General features: G+C 36.5%; 1 protein-coding gene across 1 annotated transcript in view; it reads left to right on the top strand.

The window, feature by feature from the left end:
* The window catches only part of aspscr1 (ASPSCR1 tether for SLC2A4, UBX domain containing), a 165,376-nt gene extending 153,567 nt beyond the window's left edge, over window positions 1–11,809 (top strand). The window contains exons 5-7 of the mRNA XM_051936248.1: window positions 4,208–4,265; window positions 7,199–7,272; window positions 11,103–11,809. Coding sequence (XP_051792208.1) covers window positions 4,208–4,265; window positions 7,199–7,272; window positions 11,103–11,742 — 772 coding nt within the window. The 3' untranslated portion in view covers window positions 11,743–11,809. The remainder of the gene's footprint in view (window positions 1–4,207; window positions 4,266–7,198; window positions 7,273–11,102) is intronic.
* Window positions 11,810–27,930: the final 16,121 nt, after the last annotated feature.

Below are 27,930 nucleotides of genomic sequence, written 5' to 3'. Positions count from 1 at the left end.
GTACGTTGGGTAGCTTCTCAGCCATCTGCCAATAGCGTCCCTTGTATGAAATCAACTGGGCAAACCAACTGAGGAAGCATGTACCAGAAATTAAAAGACCCATTGTCCGCAGAAATCCGCGAAGCAGCGAAAAATCTGCGATATATATTTAAATATGCTTATATATAAAATCCGCGATAGAGTGAAGCCGCGAAAGGCGAAGCGCGATATAGCGAGGGATCACTGTATTGCCAAAAGTTTTTCATTGAGTTTATGGGTGAAATTTTTCTTCTTATAATGTCAGATATTCAAGGACTGTTTGAACCTGAATTGTTGAAATTCCTCTACATCTCAACTTTTGTTCCTATTGCTTTTCAGGTCTGATGTAGCAATACCTCCCAATTACTGAAGATTGCTTACTTGGTTTGATAATTATTAAAGTGTGGCTCTTTTGATATATGAGTGTAGGTGCTGAAGCTAACATCTTTACATATGGCATATTTTCTTAGACTGAACTTAGTCATTGGTACAAAGCTTGGAAGAGTGTATCTAACAGCTAGATGTGTTCACCCAACCCCGACTTTTTATATAGAATAGCTTCAAGACCAAAATAAAGTGCTTTTTGTCTATGAAGAGTATGGAGAAGCAAAACAGATGCATGCATCTAGCTTAAAGAGAAAGTGAGTCCTATGGTGGTTGGGCTAAATTCCCTTACAGCTACAGACACAATCCTTGCTTATAGATACGTTAGTTAGTCCATAACCATGATAAAGGTTCATCTTGCTGTTACCAGCTTCTAACGAATCCTTTTTTTCCTGTAAAAGTCATAGCAGACACATCCCTAATTGATACCTATTCATCAGTGTCCTTTTGTGTCATTGAAAGCCTATTAAAAATGGTGCAATGCCCAATTTGTCTTAAATTGTACAGGTTACAAATTTATCCTAGAGCCCATCTCATTGTGGACAAATTTTTATTTTTGCAGTTATTGTTTTTAGAGCTATATCTGTTAATTTAAGTTTCTGAAACAATATATTATTTTCTATAGATTGTAATTTATTGAAACGTATACTATAATGAGGCTTCGAGCAAGTAATGCGGAACTCAGAAACAAGTGTGTAACCGTTTTAATGTGAAACTTGTGCATTTTTTTTTATTGGGTGAGCGCTTGACCTTTGAAACAAAGTTGATCTTAGTTACTGAGTGAAAACTTTGTGGACATTTGGAGTAAGCTGTGAAACAGCCATTTTGGTAGAGTTAATGTAGAGAAAAACATAGAATATAGCATTTTAACTGGAACATTGTGAACCTCAAGTATAACAATAAGTAAATAAAATAACTTTATTAATGTTCTGAAAAATTTGCCTGTCCCGGGCTCAATGAATGCGGGCATATGGAAATGTTTAGCATGTGCATTGTTAATGTTCAATTCATTACCTTCATTGTGCATATTATTTTAGAAAAGTGCCTTTCAAATAGGCCTTTTATCATAGAAACACAACCTAATAAACTTCCTTTCCTTGAAAGAATGTCAGTTCAACCAATACTGATGTATATGTATAGACCAACTATTGGTCTGATATATCAGCGCCCATTTTTATCGGTTGGGCAGTAATTAATATATTTACAGAGGGTGCAAGGCAGGATTTTTAAAAAATAATTTTGTATGCAGTATTAATGTTTGTATTGTTTATTATACAAAACAGGTAGTATTTTCTTTGTTACACTACATAATTTTATTGCTATTCTTAATTTATGTACGTTTCCTTTATTGAATCTTTTGTTCTTCTGATTTATAGAAGATATGTTTCTTGTGTGTGTTTTATGTGTTTTTCATTTTTTCAGTTTTTGCTTATGGTAATGTGTTGTACAGGACTAACAAGATTTTAGAACTTGGTACATGGTGATATAAAGTTTATAGCAAAGAAAAAAATATTTTTAACATGAACTATTTAACACTAGAATTACCAGAGTCTATGAAAAAACTCGTAAATCCGGCCCACCTTAAAACCGTTCTCACCTCTCTTTTGTCTTCTAAATGTGCTGATTAAGACAAGCAGCAAGTAGCTGGCTATTCCATCCCCCACCGTCGCAGAACGTTCACTAAGTTTTCGCAGCTCATGTCTTGTTTGATTATCTGGGAGTGACTGAACTGCTGGAGTTTTAGAATGGAAATAATATATCGTTATTTGGAATACACGCATTTCATGTGTGTTCCGTTTCTACAGTAATCTGTGTAAACACATTGCTAAAACAGAAACATTTTCATATTTTAGTAATAAATGTTACAAAATGTAGGCATAAACTATAGAATGTGTGAAGCCTGAAGTCCAAACATCAAATAAACACTTTCACATAAAGGTTCAAGGATACTACAACTCTTTACGTGGCTTAACGCTAAGATTTGCTGACTTGGAGCACAGCAACCCTGCCGTGCTACAGAGATGCGAGTTCGATTCCCAGCTTTGGAGAAAGTGTTTTTTTTTTTTCCTCAAACGGACATAAAATTTATAAATTGGTATGCACTGTAAATCGTTAACTTTAAAATGTCGATCGCGGTTATTTCTGTTGATTAATTCATGCTTTTTACTTAGAGTCAGAACAGGAGCTTGTTCAGCTTATTCAGCTTCTGATCTGACTCAATCAGCGCCAGTATAACTTCACACCCAACCTGACGCTGTTCGTTTTCAAATAATATTGCATTACTTTGACAATGTTTTCTGATTGGTACTATTCGCGGCATAAAATGATTTCTTCAAAACGTCACATATATTTGTCTCTTTCTTTTTTTAAAATGTGTGTTGTAGCACGCAGCAACTGGCCACCTGCATGGTCTTGCGCACTCTGAATAAGACAGCGCTATATGCAATCATCAGATTCAAATGTTAACAGTTATATAGCACGGAATGGAAATCAGCAGTTCTTAGCATTGCACCACGCAAGCTGTCATATCAACCGACTACTGTAACTTGCTTTCTTTTTTCTTCGGTTATAGTCTTGAATAAAAGTTCACTTGTTTTGTTATTCTTTTACATCAACATATGTTCCTGTGTTTGAGCTATATGGGCATGCTCAAAAAATACGCGTGTAATTCCACGAAAGTGCATGCAGACACTTCAGTTTGCAAGCATTGGTATGACAATGCAGTCACAAGTACACTGCAGAGCTATAGCGAGTCTTTATGTGAAAACAGCAGTGTCAGATGGGGGAGTGTCTAATGATTGCATATAGCGCTGAAGTGACTGCTCTTTACTATGCTTTCCTCTGCATGTCCTGGAGTACAAAAGAAACAGCATACGTCAACATGTGGAGACTGGCAAGATTGTGGGAAAAAAACACGTGGTCGTATGTATCGTGATAAACTGCAGAGCTATAGCGCGTCTTTATGTGATAACAGCAGTGTCAGGTGGGCTAGGGAAGGATCCTGAACGCGACAGAGAATGAAAAGTGAATTAAAAAAAATAAATAAATAAAGCTAACCTTTACAAATATCATAAATTACACCGGCTGTTACAGACTGAAATCAAATGTATCGTTTTATTCTAAAACAGTAAAAATAAGAACACTTCACAAAAGGGAGTCATGCAGGATCGAACTCGTGACCTTCTGATTGCCAGTCAGCAACTGATACTGTTGCGCCATGGCGGCAGTTATAGTAAATGAGTGTCAATGTTGCGCACTAAGGCGGCTTTTTTTGGCAGTGGCTTTTTTTTTTTTGTACCTTTTGTGAAAGTGTTTCTTTGATATTTGGACTTCAGGCTTCATACATTATATAGTTTATGCCTACATTTTGTTACTAGAATATAAAATAAGTTTCTGATTTAACAATGTGTTTACACAGATTACTGTAGAAACGCAACACACATGAAATGCATGTGTTCCAAATACCGATTTATTATTTCCACTCTAAAACTCCACTTCACTCCCAGATAATCAATCAAGACATGAGCTTAGAATGGAATAGCCGACTGTTTGCAGCTTATCTTTATCAGTACATTTAGATGACAAAAGACGCTGGCGGAGAGGTGAGAATGGTTTTAAGAAGCAATTTAAGGTGGGCCGGATCTACGAGTTTTTTCGTAGGTTCTGGTAATTCTAGTGTTAAAAACTACACAGATAATCTAAATATTTGTTTCTAAAATCAAAATCAAATTGTATAACTTTTTAAAACTCCTATTTTCTTGTAGATCTTGTAAAGTATGTTTTTCTTTTTTTCTTTTGTATGTAGGATTGTAGAACTGCAGTTGGTGGAATTCACTCCAGTGTGCATTTACATGAGAGATGAGGTAGGTTTGTATATTTAAACAATGAGCATACAACAACTGCACCATATAATCTTTGTATAATTTTAGAATAAAGGATAAGTTTGGTATTTTTCAAGTCAAATTGATGATTCTGTAAAAATAGTTTGCCAAAAGAAATTTGTTCTTTCTCTTTTTTTTTTATACATCTCTCTATTATTAAAAAAAAAAAAAACCCTAGAAAGCAAAAGCAAAGCAACGATACGTGATCTTCTCGGAAGTTCTTGGAAGACATTTAAAAGACCCGTGAGACAAAAGAGACTTGCCACAGAGCGTCTCGCGGGGACTGTAAACATGAGACTTGGTGCCAAGAGATTGTCCCAGGGCCGTCTCGCGGGGATGTGGAACATGAGATGCTTGCAAGACATGCCCTACATACAAAAGATATCATATAAGAGCACACCCATCAAAAAACACTCAGTAGTGTAAAAACACGTAGTACACACATATCCTGTGCTCTCTGCACATATAAAGCGTATAAGGACAATACGGAGAATAGAGACCCAAAGGCGTTGGAGAGAAAAAAAGGCAGATAAGAGATTATGAAAGCAGTGGAATTCGAAAGGCTCAAACAAACAATGGTGCAATACACATGCAGAGAAAGGTACAGAATATGAAAGTAGTCCCAGCCAGGTTGAGACCTTTTTGGTTTTAAGTGACTGTTCGGTCCGATTGAGGGAGGAGGGGTTGGAGAGGGTGCTAGAAAGTTGTGTTTGGGGTTAGGAAGTCAGCAATTGTTCAAGTAAAACTTTTGTGACACTTTATCATGTCAGTCGCTACAGTATCAAAGAATATAGAAAAGGTAGCATTACTGCAAACAAAAGGTGATTTAATCATCAGAACCAGGTGTAATTGAAAAAATAGCAGGACAAATCGAGGTCAGAAATAAAAGGCAAAGAGTAGACAACAAAGTCTTTTCGCATTTGCATCATTCAATGCACAAATCGTGGATTTACATAATAATGGACAATAATGGACCATATGATATGAGAATCTGTGGTCCCAGAACAGTTAAATCATCGACAAGTTGAATTTCAAAGAGTACACAATTTGATCAGGTGTATATTGATGATCACGGAGAAGCGTTGCAAATTTTAACAGGCAAAAAGAAAGGGAATGTATATATTCCGCGAATAACATTACACACCAACGGAGATCGTGATATGCCATTCGTATTAATATGTTTACAGTTTACCGTGGGAATAGCTTTTGCTATAACAGTCAATATATCACAGGGACAAACATTAGAAAAAGTCGGATTATTTATTAGAGAAACAGAAACAATATTCACTCACAGGCAGTTATACGTTGTTTTGTCACAATATGTCTCCAAAAAATATTGTTTTTAATGAAGCTTTTAAGTAAAAGTACAAATAATGAAATTGAAACAATTCCAAAGAAAAAAAAATTTTAAATTGTATATCCGATTAACCAAACACAGGGGTTGGCGAGCGAACCTCCCTAGTACATTTAAAAAAACAAAAGTCTTAAAACTTACCTTATACATTGAAGTGCCAAAGGCTCTGATTTAAGAAAACAAACCTTCTGTATTTCCAAGTTATATTTATGACGGCAAAAGGAAATTTGAAGTGATACATTTTATACCCTGTTCTTGCCTCGTTTTCTTGAGGTCCGGATGTGTTGCTGTTTACTCATCTTTTCAAAGAGACTGTTTTAGGTGGAGTTTTCAGGAAAGTTAGGAAGTTAAATAGCACAAAGCCAGGCATTGTTTTTCTGTTAAAATGATTATTATAAATACATTTATCTGGAATGAAAAAATACAGTTAACAAATCTAGTGTTCATATAGTTTCCATGTATCTTATTTTTGGTAATTGTAGTAACTAGAAGTTATGGCTAGTAGCACTTAGATTAGATATGTACAACCCAGCTAAAGATTTACAGAAAGTTAATCTACAGGTTTGTGGCACTCCCTTTTCCATTTATGACTAGTTGTCTACAAGGAAACAGGAACGTGTTCCTGATCTTATATTTCTGAAGCCTGCTTCTTCCCCAGATGTTCTCCATGTTAGTTTTTGCACTGCAACTGAAAGTGAAGTGGGATTAAAATAAAATCATATAGTATTGGAATGGAAATGGAAACAGCAATGGAAATGTTGTTTACTTGCAAACTGAATACTGTATAAAAGATTAGTATTTAGGTAGAGTGGCAGAATGGTGTACTCTGCACGGCTTCACAGATCTATTGTCCTTGGCTTGTCTGTGTGGAGTTTGCATGTTTCCTTGACATAGTATCGGCTTCCTCTCACATCACAGACATGTAGGGTAGTTGGATTGGTGATTCCAGATTAATGTAAGTAGGATTGTAAAAAGTGTCCGGTTCCAATTACACCCCCCCCCCCCCTTTCAAAATTGGCATATTCAAGAAGTTTTAAGGCTTTTATTTTCTCATTTTGATCAGTAGACATTATTTTAAATCTCAACAACATGAATGCTATTTATTTATTTATTAATTTATAAGAAATGCTTCAGTTTAGAATGCAATAACCTGTGGCAAATTATTATATATCATAATTGTGAAAAGACAATTTGTCTTGAGAAATTCCTCATTTATCCTATAAAGACACTAAAAGACAAAAATGGATGATTATTGATAATAGATAATTATTTTCCTAGTCAAATTTACATTGCATAAAGTTACTGGTCTGTAAGTGAGCAGAAAGTCTCTCAAGGCTTTCCTGGTTGTTACTTCACTGTGCACTTGCTAGATCGTCATATGGTCAATTTGTAATCACATGCTATAATCATTTTAGGTACCATTTCCTAATTAGAGATCAGAGAAAAATAATCTAGTCTAACTTTGACACTAAGATAACCTCCTTTCTCATGTATAATTACAGTTGATTGAACTGTATGAAATTAATGAATGAAAGTTGGATTTTAATTTTTTTTTAATCAGATTGTTGGAGATGAAGGACTCAAGAAAACAACCTTAAAATCCCTTGGTTTAACTGGGGGCAGCGCTATTATAAGGTATCAGGTGGTTGAATTTATTGTTTTATACTTTCCTAGTGTAAAAATAATTTTTTTCTAAATAAAGACAATGGTTGAGTCAAAATATTTTTTCTGTAAATAATTATTCTTTTTTATTCATGTTCACATTCACATTCAAGTTCACATATTAAGTCTCTAATGATTACTTTTATCATTTGCTGTAATCCAGTAATATACTACTTTTCAAGCAGTACAACACAATTCTGCAGTAGTTTGAATTCAGTGTTATCTGTTTTTTTTTTTTTTTAATTGTCCATTGCACCTAGAGCAACAATTAATGAATCTCTTGTCCTATAATTGCTTTAAAAAAGTTCTACATATATGTATTTGAAATAGTTATTACAAGTGGAAAATTGTAGGGCGTACTAATTGGCATTCATATATATCAGCACCATATATAGTACAATGTTGGTTCTTGTTTTGGGAAGAATTAATCAATATGTGGGACTGGTATTACTGCAGAACAAGTCAGTTTAAAGTCTGTTGTAGGCAGTTTTTATGTAAATGAATATCAAACAATACTCAAATAAATTAAACTTTTTTGCATAATTTGTATATTTAGTCTTATCTTGCTAGTACAGTGGGTAATTGCACTACTGTTACATTTGCAGTGCCTTGCAAAAGTGTTCAAACAGTAGGCAAACAAGTGTTTGTCCTGTTTAATTACATTATAATCTGGAATTAAAATAGATTTTAATTTGGATTTTATGTAATGGATTTATCAAGCAGTCCAAATTGTTGAAGTGGAATGAAAATAAGACACCTTGTATATATACAGTATTAGAAAACAAGTGCAAACTGAAAAGATGTGAGTGCATATATATATTCATTCCCTTTGCTATGAAACCCCTAAATAGGATGTGGTACAACCATTTAACTTCATAATTTACATAATTAGTTGATTAGTGTCAACTTGTGTGCAACCAGTGCCACAAAGTCTGCCACATGATGTCTGTATAAAAAGACCTGTTCTGAAAGGCCCCTGACTCTGCAACACCACTAAGCAAGCATCATGAATACTAACGAAGACTCCAAACAGGTCAGAGACAAAGTTGTGGAGAAGTACAGATCAGGGTTAGGTTATTGGGGAAATAAAAAAAATCCCAAACTTTGAATATCCCAAAGAGCACCATTAAATTCATTATGACAAAATGGAAAGAATATGGCACCACTATAGACCTGACGAGAAATGGCCACCCACCAAAACTCACAGACCAAGGATAACACTAAAGGAACTTGCAAAGATCCACAGCAGAAATGGTAGTATCAGTCCATAGGTCCACTTTAGGCCATGCACTCAACAGAGCAAGGCTTTATGGAAGAGCGGCCAGAAAAAAAAAGCATTGCTTAAAGAAAAAAAAAAATAAGAAAATATGTTTGGAACTTGCCCAACAGCATGTGGTGGACTCCCCAAATACATGGAAGAAAGTTCTCTGGTCATATGTGACTACATTAACAACTTTTTGGCCATCATGGGAAATAGCATGTGTGGCACAAAACCAACACTTCCATACCCTGAAAACACCATTCCCATGGTGGTGGCAGCGTCATGCTGTGGAGATGTTTTTGATGAGCAGGGACAGGAAAATTGGTTAGGATTGAAGGAAAGATGGATGGAACTAAACACAGGGCTGCTCTTGAGGAAAACCTGTTTCACTCTGTTGGAGACTGGGACAAAGGTTCAACTTCCAACAGTGCAGAGACCCAAAATATACTGCTAAAGCTACACTGGAGTAGTTTAAAGGGAACTTTTAACATTAGAATCCCTGAATCCTACAAATAAACTCGTAATCCTGGGACACCTTAAATTCCTTTGCACCTCTCCGTTAGCATCTTTTGTTTTGCAAAAGCGCCGAACAGCACAAGCAGCAAGCAGACTGCTATCCCATCCCCCCACCACTGCAGCTCTACTCGGGCAGAAAGTTCTCCCAGCTCAAGTCTTGTTTATCTGGATGTGAGGTGCCTGGAGTTATATAGGGTAAATAATATATTGTTATTTGGAACACAGGAATATCATTTGTGTTTCGTGTCTACAACGATCTATGTAAATGTAGGATGACAGACAATGTGAGAAATGCAAGAAATGTTGAACACATACCTAAAACAAACTTTTTTCATGTTATATTAATAATGACAAAATTTTGAGATGAACTGTATAATGTGTGAAAACTGAAGTCCCCAGTTTCACAGGGAAGCAGAGCCATTCCAAGCATCATTGGGTGAAAGGCAGGAAACAGTCTTGGACAGGGAGGTAGCCCCTTACAATATCCACTGACAGACACACTAGTACTCACTCTCTCACTTATGGCCATGTAATTCAACCTACACATTCTTGAGATGTTGGAGGAAATCCCACAAAGAAGATACAGTATAAGGATACATTTCTAGAATTTACAAACGTTACACACAACTCTGGATAGAATTTCAGCTCAGGACAATGGATCCTTGAAGCAAGAGGTAAACACTGTTCAAAGTTGTTTTCACCTTCTAAAGTACATTTTGAAATATTATTGTTAACCTATGCAATTATTACTGTTATTCTCTATTAAAATTGCCCAGATCCTGGAACATCTGTTATGTAATTGTGGTTACATACCTGAATGTTTTAATTACATTTTTAAAGTACAGGTCCATTGTAACTATGTAAATAAACTTGTAAATTGTTACACTGTACTTATGTAAATTGTGGAATAACAATTACAACTGAGTACTAAACTATAACGTTACATTGTGTTACACAGCAAAGACAAGAGAATAATACATAATTACAATGCAGTTATATATGTAATTACATAGTAAGGTACACCATGACTAGGTACACTCAATGTAAAGTGTTACTTAACCTCTTTATATAAACGTCATGACTACTTCAGTGCAGTCAAATTAACATTAACATGAATGAAGTTTTCCTTATAATTTAATTGATGAATAAGACTTTTGATAATTAAATCTATACTGAAGTTTAGTTAAGTCACAACGGTGTGGATATGGCTATTTTTTAGAACTTGTTGGAGAAAGATATTAGGGGGTGGGCAATACAAGAATATAATATATGCATTGCAGTCCTCCATTTAAAATGACTGAAATGTGTAGAAGCCCCACACATTTTCCGGTCCTTCTTTCACATTTGGCTTCTTCATAATGTGTCTAATTGTTTTTTTTTTTTTTTTTTAATTTTTATTTTTGCATTTCATTTTGTGAATAGCAAACACTATAAGCTATGCAACTCTCAAATTTCCACATACATCATGAAATTCTTTGACAGTCTGTCCACTTATTAACAGCTGAAAGTTTTATTCATACATTATGTGCCTGAAAAGACAAAACTGCAATGAAAAAGAGATCATCACACTCATACTGTACATGTATACTACCAATCAAAAGCTTTAACTCAACCAGACATTTTTAAGTTTTTGATACTTCAGTTTATCAAGATGCCGTTAAGTTGATTTAAAAATACATCCAATACTTTTCTAATGTTGGTAATTGCTATTATTGTTTGAAATGACTGATTTTTTTAAATTTAATATTCACATAATGTCTGTAAAACCACATTTTTTAGCAACCATTCCTTCTGTGTCAGTATAGAAAAAGAAGGGGAAGGCCAACATGCATAATTGCATGCTCAGATGGCTTTTTCCTTAAATACACCAAATATCTGCAGCAGAAAAAAATTAATTCAAAATTACTGATTATAATCCTTGTCCAATGTCTGTGTACAGAGATGCATTTGACATTAAATAATATCCTAATCTGCAAATTCATCCTCCGTTTTTGAGATAACCGAGTTTCATTTCTATCTGTGGTAGATATCTTAAGAGAAAGAAAGAAGTATCAACATCTGTTCCTGGTGAAATTAGTGCTGATGATGGATGCAATGAGAGAATATATGCCCAGTCTTCAGTGGAGACATCAAACAGATCTAGTTGTGGTCCTCCTCAGTCGTTGAAAGATGAAGATGCGTCTACAGAAAAGCTGTCTCTTGCCATGAACAACCCAATTCAGATGGAAAGGGCCAGCACCTCAAATCAAGAAGTTAAAATCCAAAATCAGGAGTGTGTAGCGAGTAAAACGGCAACTGCACATTTGGAAGATGAGCCAATAATTTTAGAGAAATATAAACAAACAGAAGACAGCCATGCACCACCACATGAAACTGCTGAGGACAGCTCATTACTAACTCCTGAAAAGACAAACTTTGTGCCATTTTCTGGAGGTGGTCAACGTCTAGGCGGGCTTGAATGTAAATATGATGAGGGTGAACGTGGAATTTCACCTTCCAGATCTCTGACATCTATTTCAAGTTCTGGAAGTCCACCAAAGGCAAAGAAGATTCGAACAATTGGTGAAAAGGTACCTGAAACTAGCAAGGTAATAACAAAAGTCAATTTTGCCATTTGTCCCATTTTGGAGCACTATAAGATTCTGCTATATTTGTCATTAGTCTAAGCATGCATTTATAATTAATGAATGTTATTAATTGTATGAGTTTTAATTTATTCACTTTATTATTATTAAGTGTACTTCATAACCCATACACACTATGCAGTATTTGGACTTTATTAAATGGAATTTAAATAGCATTGTCCTTGAAATCAGCATCAGGGTCTATGGCAGATGTAAAAAAATTTAGCAATGACAATGCAAAAAATAACAGCTTTAGTTACAAAGCAATAACAAGGCATACATTTTATTTATGGCAAAGTTTTGGGATCTTTCTGCCATGTAACTTAGGATTTAATTGTATGATGATCATGAAGGTACCCCATTTATCTCAACATGTACACATACCAAGTTTTTCACTTGCGATCTCTTTTTGGTAACTGAAAATTAAATACTGGTTAAATAATAATATTGTTTAACCGAATTCAGTTTTACAGTTTTGCAGGTATATATTACAGCAGCAGATCATCACTTGAGAGCTAAGATATCCTTTTTTTCCCCACAGGTCAGCCATTTATCCAGTTAAAAAAGAATGTTAGTTTAGCTTTCATATTAATGTTTATTTATCCCTACATGAGTGTTTGCAGATGAGTATTTATTTGTCTCCTATTCAGACTTCTATTTTCATGTTAAAGTGACATGTGTCATTATCTAGTCAGATTTGTGATACTCCCCACTTATCAGCTTTCCAGAATTCTCTTAAATGTTATGCCAAGTTAAGCCCATAATATAAGTGACAGACCCATTAGAATGCCAGTAAGAATGTCTGGCTGGTATGGAGTGTGGCATGTAGTTTTATCTTTATATATCTTATTGCTTTCCTGTCAGCTGATTTTCTTTTATACAATTAAAAGAGCAGATGTTTAGCAATAGGTGTACAACTGTAGTACATTGTGACTGGTTAAAGGCCACAAACTGCATGTCTTCCTCTGCTCATTTTTAGTTTAACAGCATGTTTTTATATCAAACGACTGGCACCATAGGGATAACTGAAATCCTCAGCTTTTCAAAGACCTACACATGCTCATCTGGAGCAACAAATTGTGTGTAGTAAGTATTTTTGTCATTCCCAATTTCCCTGGTTAGTTGTTGTAGTTGTCAAAAAAGCTGTAATTCCTTTGTATATGTCAAACAGCTTTTCATAAAAGTAGACATGCTTACAAAGTAAAAGTGCTTTGCTTTTACAAACAGTTTTAATGAAAAAAATATCTTCTATAGTTTTATGCTGTTGCAGGAATTATTATATAGGCATTTCACCCAGTCTATATAATTCTTTCAGAACAGCTGTCACACAGTCTGCACTGTTCAAACAAATAAGTAACATACCACAAAAATGAAATGTTTTCCGTAATAAACATTGCTTTATTACTGTTTTCAAGCTATTTCAAGTAAGCACAACATAGTTTGTTTTTCTGCTGCAACTTGCACTTTAAAATCTTAGACAGCATCTCAGGCAAACACAGGCAATTGGCAGCATATTGACTGAGCTTATCCAATAGAAGACTGCTTTCTGTTCCATATTCAGTCCCAAACTATTCTTTGAAAACTCTAACCCTTCTGTATCCGCCTGTAATCAATTTTTAGAGAGATGAAAACTTCCTAAACTGATGAAGTGTCCATACTGAACTGTATCACAATGCCTGAGCTGAAACAAGCACTAGTTTTGTGAATTTGTGAATTTCCCCTTGGGATTAATAAAGTATCTATCTATCTGTCTGTCTGTCTGTCTGTCTGTCTGTCTGTCTGTCTGTCTGTCTGTCTGTCTGTCTGTCTGTCTGTCTGTCTGTCTGTCTGTCTGTCCTATCTATCTTCCATTCCATGAATGCAACATGGTTCCTCATGACCAGATGACCTTTCCTAAAAAGTTTTTTTGGCTTTTTGCAAACAGCTAGCATTTCCTTATTTACAAATGATGAACACCTCTATTTCCTTCCTAAAGGTAAATCCTGCCATCAACTTTGATTTTATCAGCTTGCTTTTAAAGCAGAGTAAAGAGCCATTACATTCTGCTAGCAGTGGTACAGTTTTTCTGATGAACTCTTATGTTCATTTACTGGCAAAGCTTTCATGAAGAGTCTTCTGTTGATCATCCACAAAATTAATTTGACCCAATATTTGCAATGTTAAGCACTATTATTTGATATTCCACAACTTCTTGTGAATGTTAAATAAAATCCACGAAATCTCCAGTGCAGTTTCTAAGCGTGACTACATTGACTCTGCCAACGTTGCCCGAAAGTAATAAGCATGAGAAAGAAATCCAGCAAGAATCAGAAAAGGAAGAATTTAGGACAGGGGGGGTTAGCTCTGCTGTTTGCTGATTATTTGATTTTACCCTGGATGACAGTTCAAGTGAAAATCACTCCATATGAAGAGGCCGTCCAGGCATGTGTGGTGCCTGCAACGTACCCTCCCACCTTCCCATCAGAATGGATCTCTGCTAAGCAAAGTTCCATCAAATGTTTGTTGATCCATTGTATGCAGCAAGTGAAAGGAGCTAACAGCTGCAATGACATATTATATTACAAAACACACTTTCACCTACTTAACTTGCACCCCCAAAATATTATTTTTTGGAAAAAGTCAGATATATAACCATATTGCTTTATGAGCAGAGGTTGATAATTGGATGATAAATTACCAATTAATGAAAAAAGAATTTGTGTGATGTTATAATGCAAAATTTTCATAGGGAGATGTTACTTCAGTATTCATTGGTGTTGAAGCGGTTCTCAGGGCGATTTGCGATCTGGGCGTTTCTCACCTAAGTGCACAGGTGAGAAACCGTCTGCATCCGTGACTGTTCCTGGGGCTGCTGATTTGCTGCAGCTGCCATGCCCTCTTGATAAATAGAAGCAGGAGTCGGCTAAAAGAGCAAAAAAAAAAAAAAAAAAATGAAAGAAACGAGGTTGCAGAAAGGAAGCAGTGGAGAGAGAGAGAGAGAGAGAGAGAGAAAGCCGGTGCAGGAGAGCAAGTGCCGGCTTGCATGCAGCTATGCAGGTAGCGTGGGTGTTGGGCCGACTCCCGGGAGTAGTGGTAGTGGTTGCTCCCGCTGAGTTTATAGTGAAGAGCGGGAGTGACCGGAAGGCTGATGACTCTCCGCAGAAGGCAGCAGGAGTTGGGACTTGGGACGTGGCTTCTCCAGCGTGAGAGCCCTGGTCGTTGGGCAATCCCAAGTCATTGTTTGGTGGAGCCTACCGGAGCCAGGGATTGGTAAGGTGAACCGAACAGTAGGACAGTGGAGAGAAGGCCAGCTGCAGGTAGGGCAACTCCCCTATTGAGAAGCCCAAACGGGAGAAGCAGGGGAGCCACCAGCGGAAAGGAGACACCGGGCTTGTTGTGTTTTAAAAGACTTCTTTCTGCATGGTTTTAACCTCGTTGTTTTAAAGATTTTTCAAATGGATTTTAACCTCCACTTTTCACTCTTGTTTTATGGATTATTTATTTAATGAAGACTTTTTGAATCACTGCACTTTATTTAATTTGAACTTTGTTTTGTTTTAATAAAAGCACTTGACACTTTTTGTACACCATCCTCTTGCTCTATTGTTGTGCCTCACTGCAAGCTCATCGGTGACATTACCAACGGTGTTGGGTTCAAGGGCTCCTGAACAGAAGAAGGGAGCATGCACGAACCCGCATCGTCACATTTGGTGGCAGCGGTGGGATGAGCTAGCAGTGGGGACAGAATAGGAGACAGAGCAGCAAGCGGGATTGGTGCCAGACTTTTAAAGAACCCACGGACACAAGCTGGAGGAGGACATTTTAATGGACAGAGCTTTTTCATGGACATTTATTTATTGTTTTATTTGTCTTTTAAAAGTTCTTATTCTTTTAATGTCCTGTTTTTATGAAGTTGGGCTTGGGTTGGTTTTAATGTGGGCTTTGTTGTAGTGCTTTTATTTTATTTTAGTGCAGTGTAGTTGTAGTATAGCCGAGCTGTGGACCTGGGCCGCCAGTTGCACAGGGTTGGCAGTGGCGTGGAGCCTTCCCATACAGCTGGAGGCTTATGGGGGGTGGAATGGGGTATAGCGGGTCCACGGCTCCCGTTCTAAGGCCAGTTTTAAATAAATAAGCACCACGCTCGCGGCTTGGTGAGGGGGCGTGGTAGTTGTGTGGCTAAAGCGATTCTCAGGGCAGTTCGCGATGTGCGTGTTTCTCACCTAAGTGCACAGGTGAGAAACCATCCGCATCCGTGATTGTTCCTGGGGCTGCTGATTTGCTGCAGCTGCCATGCCCTCTTGATAAATAGAAGTGCAAGTCAGCTAAAAGAGAGGAAAAAAAAGAAGAGAAAGAAACGGAGGTTGCAGAAAGTAGGAAGCAGTGGAGAGAGAGGGAGAAAGCCGGTGCGGGAGGGCGAGCGAGCGAGTGCAGGCTCGCATGCAGCTGAACAGTGAACCTGGGTGTTGGGCTGGCACCCGGGAAGTAGTAGTAGTGGTTGCTCCCGCTGAGTGATCATGGAGCTGGAGTGACCAGTGATGAAGGGCGGATGACTCTCCACGGAAGGCAGCGGGAGTCGTGACTTGGGACATGGTTTCCCCAGCGTGAGAGCCCTGGTCATTGGGGAATCTAAAGTCGCTGTCAGGAGGAGCCTACCGAAGCCAGGGGTCGGTGAGGCGATCTGAACAGCAGAAGCAGGCAAAGAGAAGGTCAGCTGCATGTAGGGCAACTCCCCTATTGAGAGGTCCAGACGGGAGAAGTAGGGGAGCCACAAGGTAAAAAGACACCGGGCTTTAGATTGTGTTTTAAAAGACGGCTTCCTGCATTGTGTTTTAACTTCGGTTTTTAAAGAATTGTTTTTCTATCTCATGGATTTTAACCTCCATGTTTCTCACTTGCTTTTAATGCATTATTTATTTAAGGAAGACTGTTTTGAAGCACTGCACTTTATTTAATTTGAACATTATTTTGTTTTAATAAAAGCACTTGGCACTTTTAAACACCATCCCCTTGCTCCATTGTTGTTGCCTCACTGCCTAGCTCATCGGTAGCATTACCGATGGTGTTTGGTTTAATGACTCCCGGACAGCAGACGGGAGCATGCATGAACCCACATCGTCACAATGAGACAGTATCAAAATTTCACTTCATAACTATAGTGAAAGCATTATTTACAACCTAGGAATTTGTGCTAATTCCATTAAATCTGTGGTCTGTTACTAACACATAAAGCAGGACATAATAAAGAACAATAAAACCCCATACATTGTAACACTATTTATTTTGAGTCTGGAGCTACTAATTACATGCATGTAATTAAATTTAGCACAGTATGTTTCATTTCAATGTTGATATTCTGTCAGATGGCTGTTTCTATCCAAAATCCCCTTTGACACACACATTATCCATAAATCCCTAGTGACTCACACATTTCAGATGACTTGAATGTATGAATAGATCTTCTCTGGGGAAAACTGCTAATGTTATGGGTTTATTTCTGATAGACTGTCTATACTTTTTGGTTTTATTTTCATTTCTTTCCCTTTTTTTTGTAATTTAACATAGGACTTAGAATTTTTCAATAAAATTATTTAATTCGAATGAACATTTTAAAGCGCTATTTAAAAATGAACATTGAGTAGTACAGTTAAACAGTTCAGCAAACAATAATTATGACAACAGAGGAAAAAAAAAATAAAGCTACCAGTCACCCCAGTTTGATTACCACTTCATGTGTGTACAGTACAAACAAAATAATGCAAAGATAGAAATGAGCAGTGTTTCTCTAATGAATGAGCTAGTTGTAGAAAGAGGCTTTAATTTTAATTCAGTTGTCTGGTTTAGATTGTTTCTCTTGTTTGGTATATAATCTTTACAATCAATAGCACGTACGAATTTACCTTTTAAAGATTAAATAATACCCTTTGGCTTAGGAGATACTGGTACACATGAAGAGGGACATGATTTGGTGGGGGAGGTGAATTTGGCACAACAGCGCCATTTTTCATTACAGCTTTGTTTTAGGAGTTATGTTTAAGCCAGCAGCCTCCAAAAGACATGTATTGTTTGAATTGCTATGAATGCCTTCCTGATGTTGACCTTGCTCATTTAAAGCCATAATAATAAAAGGAAAATCATGACTATGTCAGTTATTGCCATGTTTAATGAGAAAGAAAACCAGCTCCTATTTGCTACGATAAAATGCAGCAAATTGGGGATTTCAGGTTCAAGAGTGAAATGGAACAGCATCAAGAGCAAAATGATATTTCTAGGGTATTTAGAGCATTATCATTTGAATTTAAAGCAGAATTTTTTCATGTAAATGTGAATTATATTCAATCTGAATACCCTAGCTTGTACTATTTTTAGCACAAGAATATACTTCATCCTATTTTTAGCCTTCACTTTAAGAAAATTTAGTTGAATTTCTTCTAAAGTCTATTTTAAACAAAGTACACTGCATGTCCCATTTTTGACTCCTGCTATGCTCTTGTAAGGCTCCGCTGAACAGCCAATTGCCCAACTTTGCAACTCCACACTGGTATCAAGAGCAGCTGTAACACATAGTGTCATCAGATGCGTGTAAATTTAACAAAACATAAACAATGGAGAAAAAAAAGTAATTCCTAATGAAGAAAAAGGCACAGTTATAAAATAGTAATAAAAAATATCTGAATATACTTGCACCAAGAAAGAAGTAAATCAAAATTGGAATTGCTCAAATTATGAAATTTCACTGACATTTTGATTTGGATGGGACTAAAATTACAAAGGTCCACTGGAAATAATTACTTCACCCTACCTCCTGGTGTAAAACTAGCAGTTTAATCATTTTCAGTGGGTGAAAGGGCTCTGAACCACTGCCTTCCACCATAGTTACAGTGCCTTCAATAATGTTTGGGGCATACACGCATTGTTCCTGATATCCCTCTGCTCCATAATTTAAAACCTCATATCAAACAATTCAGACATGGTTAAAATGCACATTGTATACTGTAAGGGAATTTTTATATATTTTGGTTACACCATGTAGATCTGGCAACACATGAAAAGATGTTGGATTGAGATTTGATGCCATGCAGAGGTGGCATCACCAGATGCTGTTCACTAGATAGATAGATAGATAGATAGATAGATAGATAGATAGATAGATAGATACTTTATTAATACCAAGGGGAAATTCACTAGCAAACCTTAGTGGGGAAAAAAGGGCTGTAAGATTTCACATGCATTGCCATATACATACAGTTGAAGTCAGAAGTTTACAGTACATACGCTTAGGATGAATTCTTTAAAACTCACTTTATATCCTCTCCACAGATTTTATACCAACAAATTATAAATTTGGCATATTGTTTAAGACATTTACTTTGTTCAGGACAGAATAATTTTTTTTTTATAACAGTGTTCATGGACAGATTTTTTCACTTTTTATTGACTATATCACAATTCCAGTTGGTCTCAAGTTTACATAAACATTTGGCCCAGTTCTCCAGACACAGTTGGTTTAAATGGGACGCATTCATAGGCCTCTTTGCTCACACACACTTTTCAGTTTTGCCCACAAATTTTCAATTGGATTGAGGTCAAGGCTTTGTGATGACCACTCCAGTACCTTGACCTTGTTGACCTTAAGCTATTTTGCCACAACTTTGCAATAATGTGTTCATTGGAAGACCCATTTGTGACTGAGCTTCAACTACCTTGTTGAGCTTTTGAGATGTTACTATAGTAGATCTACATAATTTTCCTTCCTCATGATGCTTAATTCACTCTTATTGTGTGACGATGTAAACACTCTGTTTCATTGGCAGCTATACAGAGTATATGTGCACATCCAAAAAGCATTTTTTTATTTGCTACTTCATTAAAATAGAACCATCAGTGGTTACTTGAATGCATGTTAATTCATGGCTTTGGATCAACCTTAGGACAGCAACTCTTGCAACAAAGTGACTGGGGTTCAAGTCAAAGTTGCTCCCTGTGAAGAGTTGGTCTCCATGTGTTTGCATGAGTTTTGTCTGGGTGCTTGGGTTTCCTTCAGCAGTCCAAAGATATTCAGGATAGGTGGGTGGGCAATGGCCCCAATGTGCCGATGCCCCAAATTTTCACAGCTCTTTCCATGCAGCTCCACACTTTCTCGTCTATCTTGTTCACTACCTTGACATTTTAATGTTACTGGCTGCATCTCACACCTTACTTTGGCTCAGTGTCAGTACCATCCTCCTCACTTCTTTCCCCAACTCTGTGAGACTGTCCAAGCCATAATCTCTAAGAAGACTTGTCTGTTGCCATGCACGCAGACTAATTGTCTTTAGCCACTGAGAAGCATCTCTGAAATATTGGCAATACTGGCTGCTGTCATGATTGGGTACTAACACCAAGTAATTCTGGTGTATGGCATTTCTTAATCCATATTTTAGTCTCTAAAGGTATTGATTTGTGATTTCATTAAATACTAAGCAAATGACATTAAAATAATATATAATTACAGTATATGTGAAATAGCTAAGCACTCATATATAATAACTTTGCATTTTACATTAAACACAATTTGAGAATGACTGTTCTGTTCAAGGAAACCGCACAATGAATAATGCACAAATTCATTTTTATTCAGGCTTTGTTCTTGGAGGATTCTTTAATCGAAGTATTACTATATGCACATGCTACAAATGCTAAATATACATGCTCAAAGAGATTATTATTAATCCAGACTATAAACATTAATTTTTGTCACTGATAAAAGTATACAGTTTATTTAATCATTTGGATTAAAAACGTTTATTGCTTCACTCTCACTTTTACATCATCAACCTTTTTATGTTGTTAAACTATACTGATTTTCAGACATTCTCCATTGTGCTTTCCTATGCCATTTATGTAGATCTGACTTATTTATTTATACTTTATTAACAAGCAGAATACTTTTACTTATTTTTGTATGAAAACTAAGAAATATACTTGGTTTTCAGTAGCAGTACATTTTTCCAAGTGTCAAACTCCTACATATGCAAGGACTTTTAACACTAGAATTACCAGAGTCTACGAAAAAACTCGTAGATCCGGCCCACCTTAAAACCGTTCTCACCTCTCTTTTGTCTTCTAAATGAGCCGATTAAGACGAGCCAGCAAGCAGCCGGCTATTCCATCCCCCACCGTCGCAGAACATTCACTAAGTTTTCCCAGCTTATGCCTTGTTTGATTATCTGGGAGTGACTGAACTGCTAGAGTTTTAGAGTGGAAATAATAGATCGTTATTTGGAACACACGCATTTCATGTGTGTTCCATTTCTACAGTAATCTGTGTAAACACATTGTTAAAACAGAAACCTTTTCATATTTTAGTAATAAATGTTACAAAATGTGGCATAAACTATAGCATTTGTGAAGCCTGACGTCCAAACATCAAATAAACACTTTCACAAAAGGTTCAACGATGCTACAACACCTTACGTGGCGTAGCAGTAAGATTTGCTGACATAGCGCTACAGCAGCCTTGCCGTGCATTACAGACCCGAGTTCGATTCCCCGGTGGGGAGGAAGTGTTTTTTTTTTTCTTTGTAACCTCAAACGGACATAAAATTTATAAATTGGTATGCACTGTAAATCACTAAGTTTAAAATGTCAATCGCGGTTATTTCTGTTGATTAATTCATACATTTTTACTTAGAGTCAGAACAGGAGCTTATTCAGCTTCTGATCTGACTCTAACAGCGCCACAGTATAAATTCACACCCAATCTGACGCTGTTCGTTTTCAAATAATATTGTACTAGTGCGATTGTTTTCTGATTGGTACTATTCGCACCGTCATAAAATGATTTCTTCAAAACGTCACATATATTTGTCTCTTTCTTTTTGTAAAATGTGCGTTGATCACCACCAGCATGTTATAGCACACAGCAACTGGAACTACATGTTCTTGCGCGCACTGAATAAGCGCACTGAATAAAACAGCGCTATATGCAATCATCAGATTCAAATGTTAACAGTTCACACACACGCAAGGATCATCTTTCTTACATTTACAACGTGTGTACTGTTACAATGTATTCACTTCTCTCTATGCTGTGGTTTCTATTAAACACCTGAAAGAAAGACAATATATGTGAAAACATCATCGCACTAATGCAATATTATTAGAAAACGAACAGCGTCAGATCGTTTGTGAATTTATGCTGGAACTGGAAATTCTCTGATGTGGAATCAGTTCTGTATGGTTGTGGGTGTGAGTGGTGGACATAACTGGGAATTACTGTGAATGTGTGTGGTGTTTTGAGATAATGAATAGAGCTGCGAATTACAGGTGCTTGCTCAATGTAATAGAAACCATAGCACAGAGAGGTGTGTACACTGCAACAAGTACACATGTAAATGTAGGAAGGGCGCTCCTTGGGTGAGCTATAGCGCGTCTTTATGTGAAAACAGCAGTATCAGATGGGGAGTGTCTGATGATTGCATATAGTGCTGAAGTTACTGCTTTTTACTATGCTTTCCTCTGCATGTCCTGGAGTACAAAAGAAACAGCATACAGCAACGTGTGGGGACTGGCAAGATTGGGGGAAAAAAAACACATGGTCGTATGTATCGTGATACACTGCAGAGCTATAGCGTGTCTTTATGTGAAAACAGCAGTGTCAGAAGGGGTAGGAAGAATGAAAAGTGAATAAAAAAAACAAAGCTAACCTTTACAAATATCATAAATTACACCGGCTGTTATAGACTGAAATCAAATGTATCTTTTTATTCTAAAATAGTAAAAATAAGAGCAGTTCACTTCTCAAAAGGGAGTCGTGCAGGATCGAACTCGTGACCTGTTGATTGCCAGTCAGCAACTGATACTGTTGCGCCACAGCAGCAGTCGTTGCAAATAAGTGTCAATGTCGCACACTAAGGCGGCTTTTTTTTCTGCAGTTGTATTTTTGAATAAAAGCGCACTTGTTCCGTTATATTTGTACCTTTCGTGAAAGTGTTTCTTTGATATCTGGACTTCAGGCTTCATACATTATATAGTTTATGCCTACATTTTGTCATTTACTACTAGAATATGAAAAAAGTTTCTGTTTTAAAAATGTGTTTACACAGATTACTGTAGAAACGGAACACAAATGAAATGAGTGTGTTCCAAATAACGATTTATTATTTCCACTCTAAAACGCCACTTCACTCCCAGATAATCAATCAAGGCATGAGCTGGGAGAAATTTGTGCGCGTTCTAAGTCAGTGGGGGGATGGAATAGCAGGCTACTTGCAGCTTGTACATTTAGATGACAAAAGACGATGGTGGAGAGGTGCGAAAGTATTTAAGAAGCGATTTAAGGTGGGACGGATCTACGAGTTTTTTCGTAGGCTCTAGTAATTCTAGTGTTAAGCAGATGCTATGCTAGGGGAGACTGTGGGCAGAAACCTCTTTTATCAAATGTTGAAAAACACTATCCATCCATCCATTTTCCAACCTGCTGAATTCTAACACAGGGTCACGGGGGTCTGCTGGAGCCAATCCCAGCCAACACAGGGCACCAATCCTGGGTAGGGTGCCAACCCACCGCAGGAAAAACACTAATATCTTTTAAAAAAACAGACTCTCATGTAGTAGCAAGTTCCTTTCTGATATTCCGTCTCATGTCATATTGAAATATTTGAACCTTTGTTGCTTAGAGTATTAGGTTGGGAGCATTTATTATGCTGCTTATAAGGGACAAGTTATAGGACATTATGTATAGATCACCTTAAATTGGTTGCAGACTCGAGGAAAGGTCATTAGGAACTTGTAGCATAAATTCAGACATTTAGAAGAGAAATGCACAGAAGTGAAAGGAATGATGGTTTCAACCTTTTCCAACTTTGAAACAGTTGTTCTTAAAGAATACCCCATGTAGATTTTGATTTTGAAACACTCATGATGCAGACTCAGTGTGTTTGTCACTGATTAAAAAGATATACATTTTTATATCTCTCTGAATTTTGCTTGTGAGAGTAAAGAACAGTATCTTATTAATTGAATTTCCCATGTCTTCATCCCTTTTATTATTTGAGTAATTAGTTTGACACTCATTTTTGCATTCGTTTTATAGATGTTGCTGTCTAATTTAGCAAAGAATTTTAGTGGTGTTATCAGTTACTTTAAAATCTGACAAACTTTTTGACACTAGGTGGAGTAAACCTCTTTCCACTCATCTGTTAATTTTTAATAAGGTAGTTTGTTACTTCATGTACATCATGTCTGTTTCTTAAACACATTTTAAACTTAAAATCGATCAATCTAGTTTTACTGTTACTGGTTGTTGGCAAATTGAACAGTCCTATATCAGCATGAAATTACATTTATTTTAAATAAGAACGACTTTCTTAAATGTACAGAAAATGTAAACAAATTATTTAATTTAAATCAATAAAATTTGCAGACATTTTTGGCTATGCTTCACACTCCTCATCTACATTGGTTGCAATAGCAACATTCTAAGTTATATATGACCCAAATCATGATATTCCAGTGGCCCCTGCAGAAATTGTCTGACAAATTTTTTAAACTGCATTATATTGTTTGTCACTTTCTAGAATTTATAGGGACTCTGTGTACTAATATATGTCTACAATATGTTCAGCATTTTGTTTTTTGTTTTATTATTACTAAATTGAATTTTTAAAAATTATGCAATACCTCAAGTCTATCTCCTCAGAAGAGCAAGAATAATTGCAGGTAAATTGTAATTACTTGGCTGCATCAATAAAACTGCTATATTTTCTTGTTTTACTATAAGCCTAGTATACTTAATGAGTAAAAACTTGTTTTATTATCTGCATAATTAAAACAGTGCAATAATAATTATAAAAAATTTAGAGAACCAAAACCCAGAATGGGTTGGTTGTTTTTTCTTATAACTGCATGTAAATTATTCTGTGTGATTACTGCAAATAGTAGCTTTTCCACTAACAAAAAAAAGGAAAGTTGTCATATTTCTGCAGCTTCTAGCTTATAAGAAATGCTTTGACAATGTTGATTTTATTTTATTTAACACCAATAATTGACTTGTTAATTTTTGGGATGTGGGTGGAGTCTTTTGAAGTACGGTAATCCCTCCTTCATCGCGGGGGTTGCGTTCCAGAGACACCCGCGAAATAAGAAAATCTGCGAAGTAGAAACCATATGTTTATATGGTTATTTTTATATTGTCATGCTTGGGTCACAGATTTGCGCAGAAACACAGGAGGTTGTAGAGAGACAGGAACGTTATTCAAACACTGCAAACAAACATTTGTCTCTTTTTCAAAAGTTTAAACTGTGTTCCATGACAAGACAGAGATGACAGTTCCGTCTCACAATTAAAAGAATGCAAACATATCTTCCTCTTCAAAGGAGCAAACAAATCAATAGGGCTGTTTGGCTTTTTAAGTATGCGAAGCACAGCAGCACAAAGCTGTTGAAGGTGGCAGCTCACACCCCCTCCGTCAGGAGCAGACAGAGAGAGAGAGACAGATAAAAAAATCAATACGTGCCCTTCGTGCTTTTAAGTACACAGAAGGTAGCCAACGTGAAGATAATCTTTCAGCATTTTTAGACGAGTGCCCGTATCGTCTAGGTGTGCGAGCAGCTCCCCTGCTCAATCCCCCTACATCAGGATCAGAAAAAGTCAGCGCGAGAGAGAGAGAGAAAAGTAAGTTGGGTAGCTTCTCAGCCATCTGCCAATAGCATCCCTTGTATGAAATCAACTGGGCAAACCAACTGAGGAAGCATGTACCAGAAATTAAAAGACCCATTGTCCGCAGAAACCCGCGAAGCAGCGAAAAATCCGCGATATATATTTAAATATGCTTACATATAAAATCCGCGATGGAGTGAAGCCACGAAAGGCGAAGCGCGATATAGCGAGGGATCACTGTAGTGCTTTGATAGAAAATAATTTTATAGTTAATTTTGGTCAGGTTTGACCAGGGTGAAAAATCTCCTTTTTACAAAAATGTTCACCAACACAGATTTCTTACCTTCTTGTTTAACTAATCCCTATGTTTCTAGAAGACCTAGAAACCGAAAACCGATAAGTTGTGAAAAGTCCTAGAATTTTGTGATATTTTCTTGGAATACTTATTTCCATGTCCATTGTGTGTTTTCTAAGAAATGATCTATGTGAGTGCACTTCTGGAAGCTCATACTATAGCTACAGTATGCTCAGATATTGGTGACAGTATTTTGAATTGCCCATTTACACTGAGAAGTGCTTAACCTTTCAGAGCAGTGTTCGCTTTTGAATGTGCCTTGAGCCTCAGTAGGGGTGTGCGATATGTATAGTCTATGATAATATTCTAATTGTTGTTTTAATAATGTGTCAGCTGACAATATTGAGCATGTCTCTCACTTTGCAAAAAAACAATCAAAAACACGCCTAAATAGTCCATGCACTGCATCATATAGCCTAGTGTTGCAGGGACAGACATGAGAGTATACTTCTGGAGACAGCTTGTTAAATCGTTTATAGTGAATAGAGGTGAAATCCTGCACTGCAAAGGCTACATGCACAGGGCTTCTTCCTAAGCACCTGTCCTCAATTCTTTAGGCCGTAACTTTACACCAATGGGGCTCAGGAAGAGAGCAAAATAAACTGAACAAAAGACATGTCGCTGAGATAAAATAAAAATCATGAAATTGCTGGTATCAGTTTAGGTGCTCAGTAGCACATTGCAACTGAAGCTTATTGATTAATTTGTACAGTTTAATTAGCTCTGCAACCAATGTGTTTTGTGAAGTAATTCTGTCTGATATCTTTCTGTCATTTTAACTATAGTATCAATATACTGTATGTCATAACAGTGAGCAGAGTCTAGAAATAAGCAATGTGGTCTATAAATGTACTAAGTGTTAAAATGCTGTAGCAATTCTATGATGGCATGTTTGCATATCCAATTAGACAGTAATATTAAATTACTTCAGTTATTTGTTTAGATGTGCTGTGACACAATTGAGGCTGTGCAGCCTCCTGCAAGCTTCTAATGGTTTTGTAAGGCAGATTTGTTGAATAAGGTGTTTTGAGCATTGAAATTTGCATCTCCTGTGGCTCTTCATTATCAACTCTCATAACAGCAGTACTTTTCATTTCCTTTCAATGTGGTGTGACCCATTGTTTATTTCAAATGCATATTTTACAATTCTTATTTTAATGAACTTAGCAGTTCATTGTAATGAGAAGCTTTCTCTCAGTTGGATCAAATTAATGAGAGCATCATTGCTCTTTGCAGTTCAAAATCACTGCCCATGTATTGAGTTCCGCTTTCAAAGAACATTGGATTGATTTAGTAATGTGACATTCAGGATACTTCTAATTGTTCCCACCATTCATGGTATCTCCAGATGCATATTGATAAATGGAACTTATTTCTCCCCAGGGGGAAATTTGTCCTTTTACAGAAGGTCTTTAAATAAATAAAAAAATAGATAAATGGTATAAGTAAGTAAACAGATACATAAATACACACACACACACACACACTGGAATGACTGTAAAGCTAGAAAAATCTAAAGAAAGAAAAGTTCTGACTTGTCACAGTCAAATTTAGACATTATGTGGACATATTGCTGTTGTTATAAAGGAACCCTAGTATAGTTTCTCAACACACTTTTGCTGAAAGTACTCAGTGTGTCAGAGACAGGATGTGCAACATTGTTCATAATGGCACTAAGTTTTATTTTAATTCTTTCCTTCACTACGACCTCCAGGGATTCCAGAGTATTAGATATCTGGTGCAGTGAGACTACATGTAACCTAGAAGGATAGACTGCTCTCTGTGTATTAAAAAAAAAATAAATTTTGTGTAATATTTGACAGATCGTGGAAGTTTGGGTTTGTTGTCTTATAGTACGATTTGTTAGATTTTTGTCCTTGCTTATATGCTTCACAATTCACCTTAAAGCAAAACAGCTGAATTTTTATCAATGCCCTGTAGTTCAGTTATGATTAGTATTTAATCCCCCTCCCCCCCCCAAATTCATGTCTTGTTTACATTAAGGAGAAGTGTCTGTTGCTCTAATAATAATTTTTGTTGGTCTGCGTGAAAATGCTTACAAAGTAAATTCTGTGGGCCACTTTGAAATGGTTTACTAATAATTGCACTGTTTGATCTCATTAATGCTTGTACTGCTGAGTTTGATAATTTTATATTGTTTTACTTGACAGCTGCAATTTTAAGTAAATAAGACCTGTTTTCTTTAAATATATTATTTTTATTAATATCATTTGTAAACAAAAGTTAATATCATATT

Source organism: Erpetoichthys calabaricus, chromosome 14 (genome assembly GCF_900747795.2).
Source record: "Erpetoichthys calabaricus chromosome 14, fErpCal1.3, whole genome shotgun sequence".
In the NCBI taxonomy this organism is placed as follows: domain Eukaryota; kingdom Metazoa; phylum Chordata; class Cladistia; order Polypteriformes; family Polypteridae; genus Erpetoichthys; species Erpetoichthys calabaricus.
The sequence above is the reverse complement of the archived record's forward strand: the minus strand, read 5'-3'. Positions and strand labels throughout refer to the sequence as shown.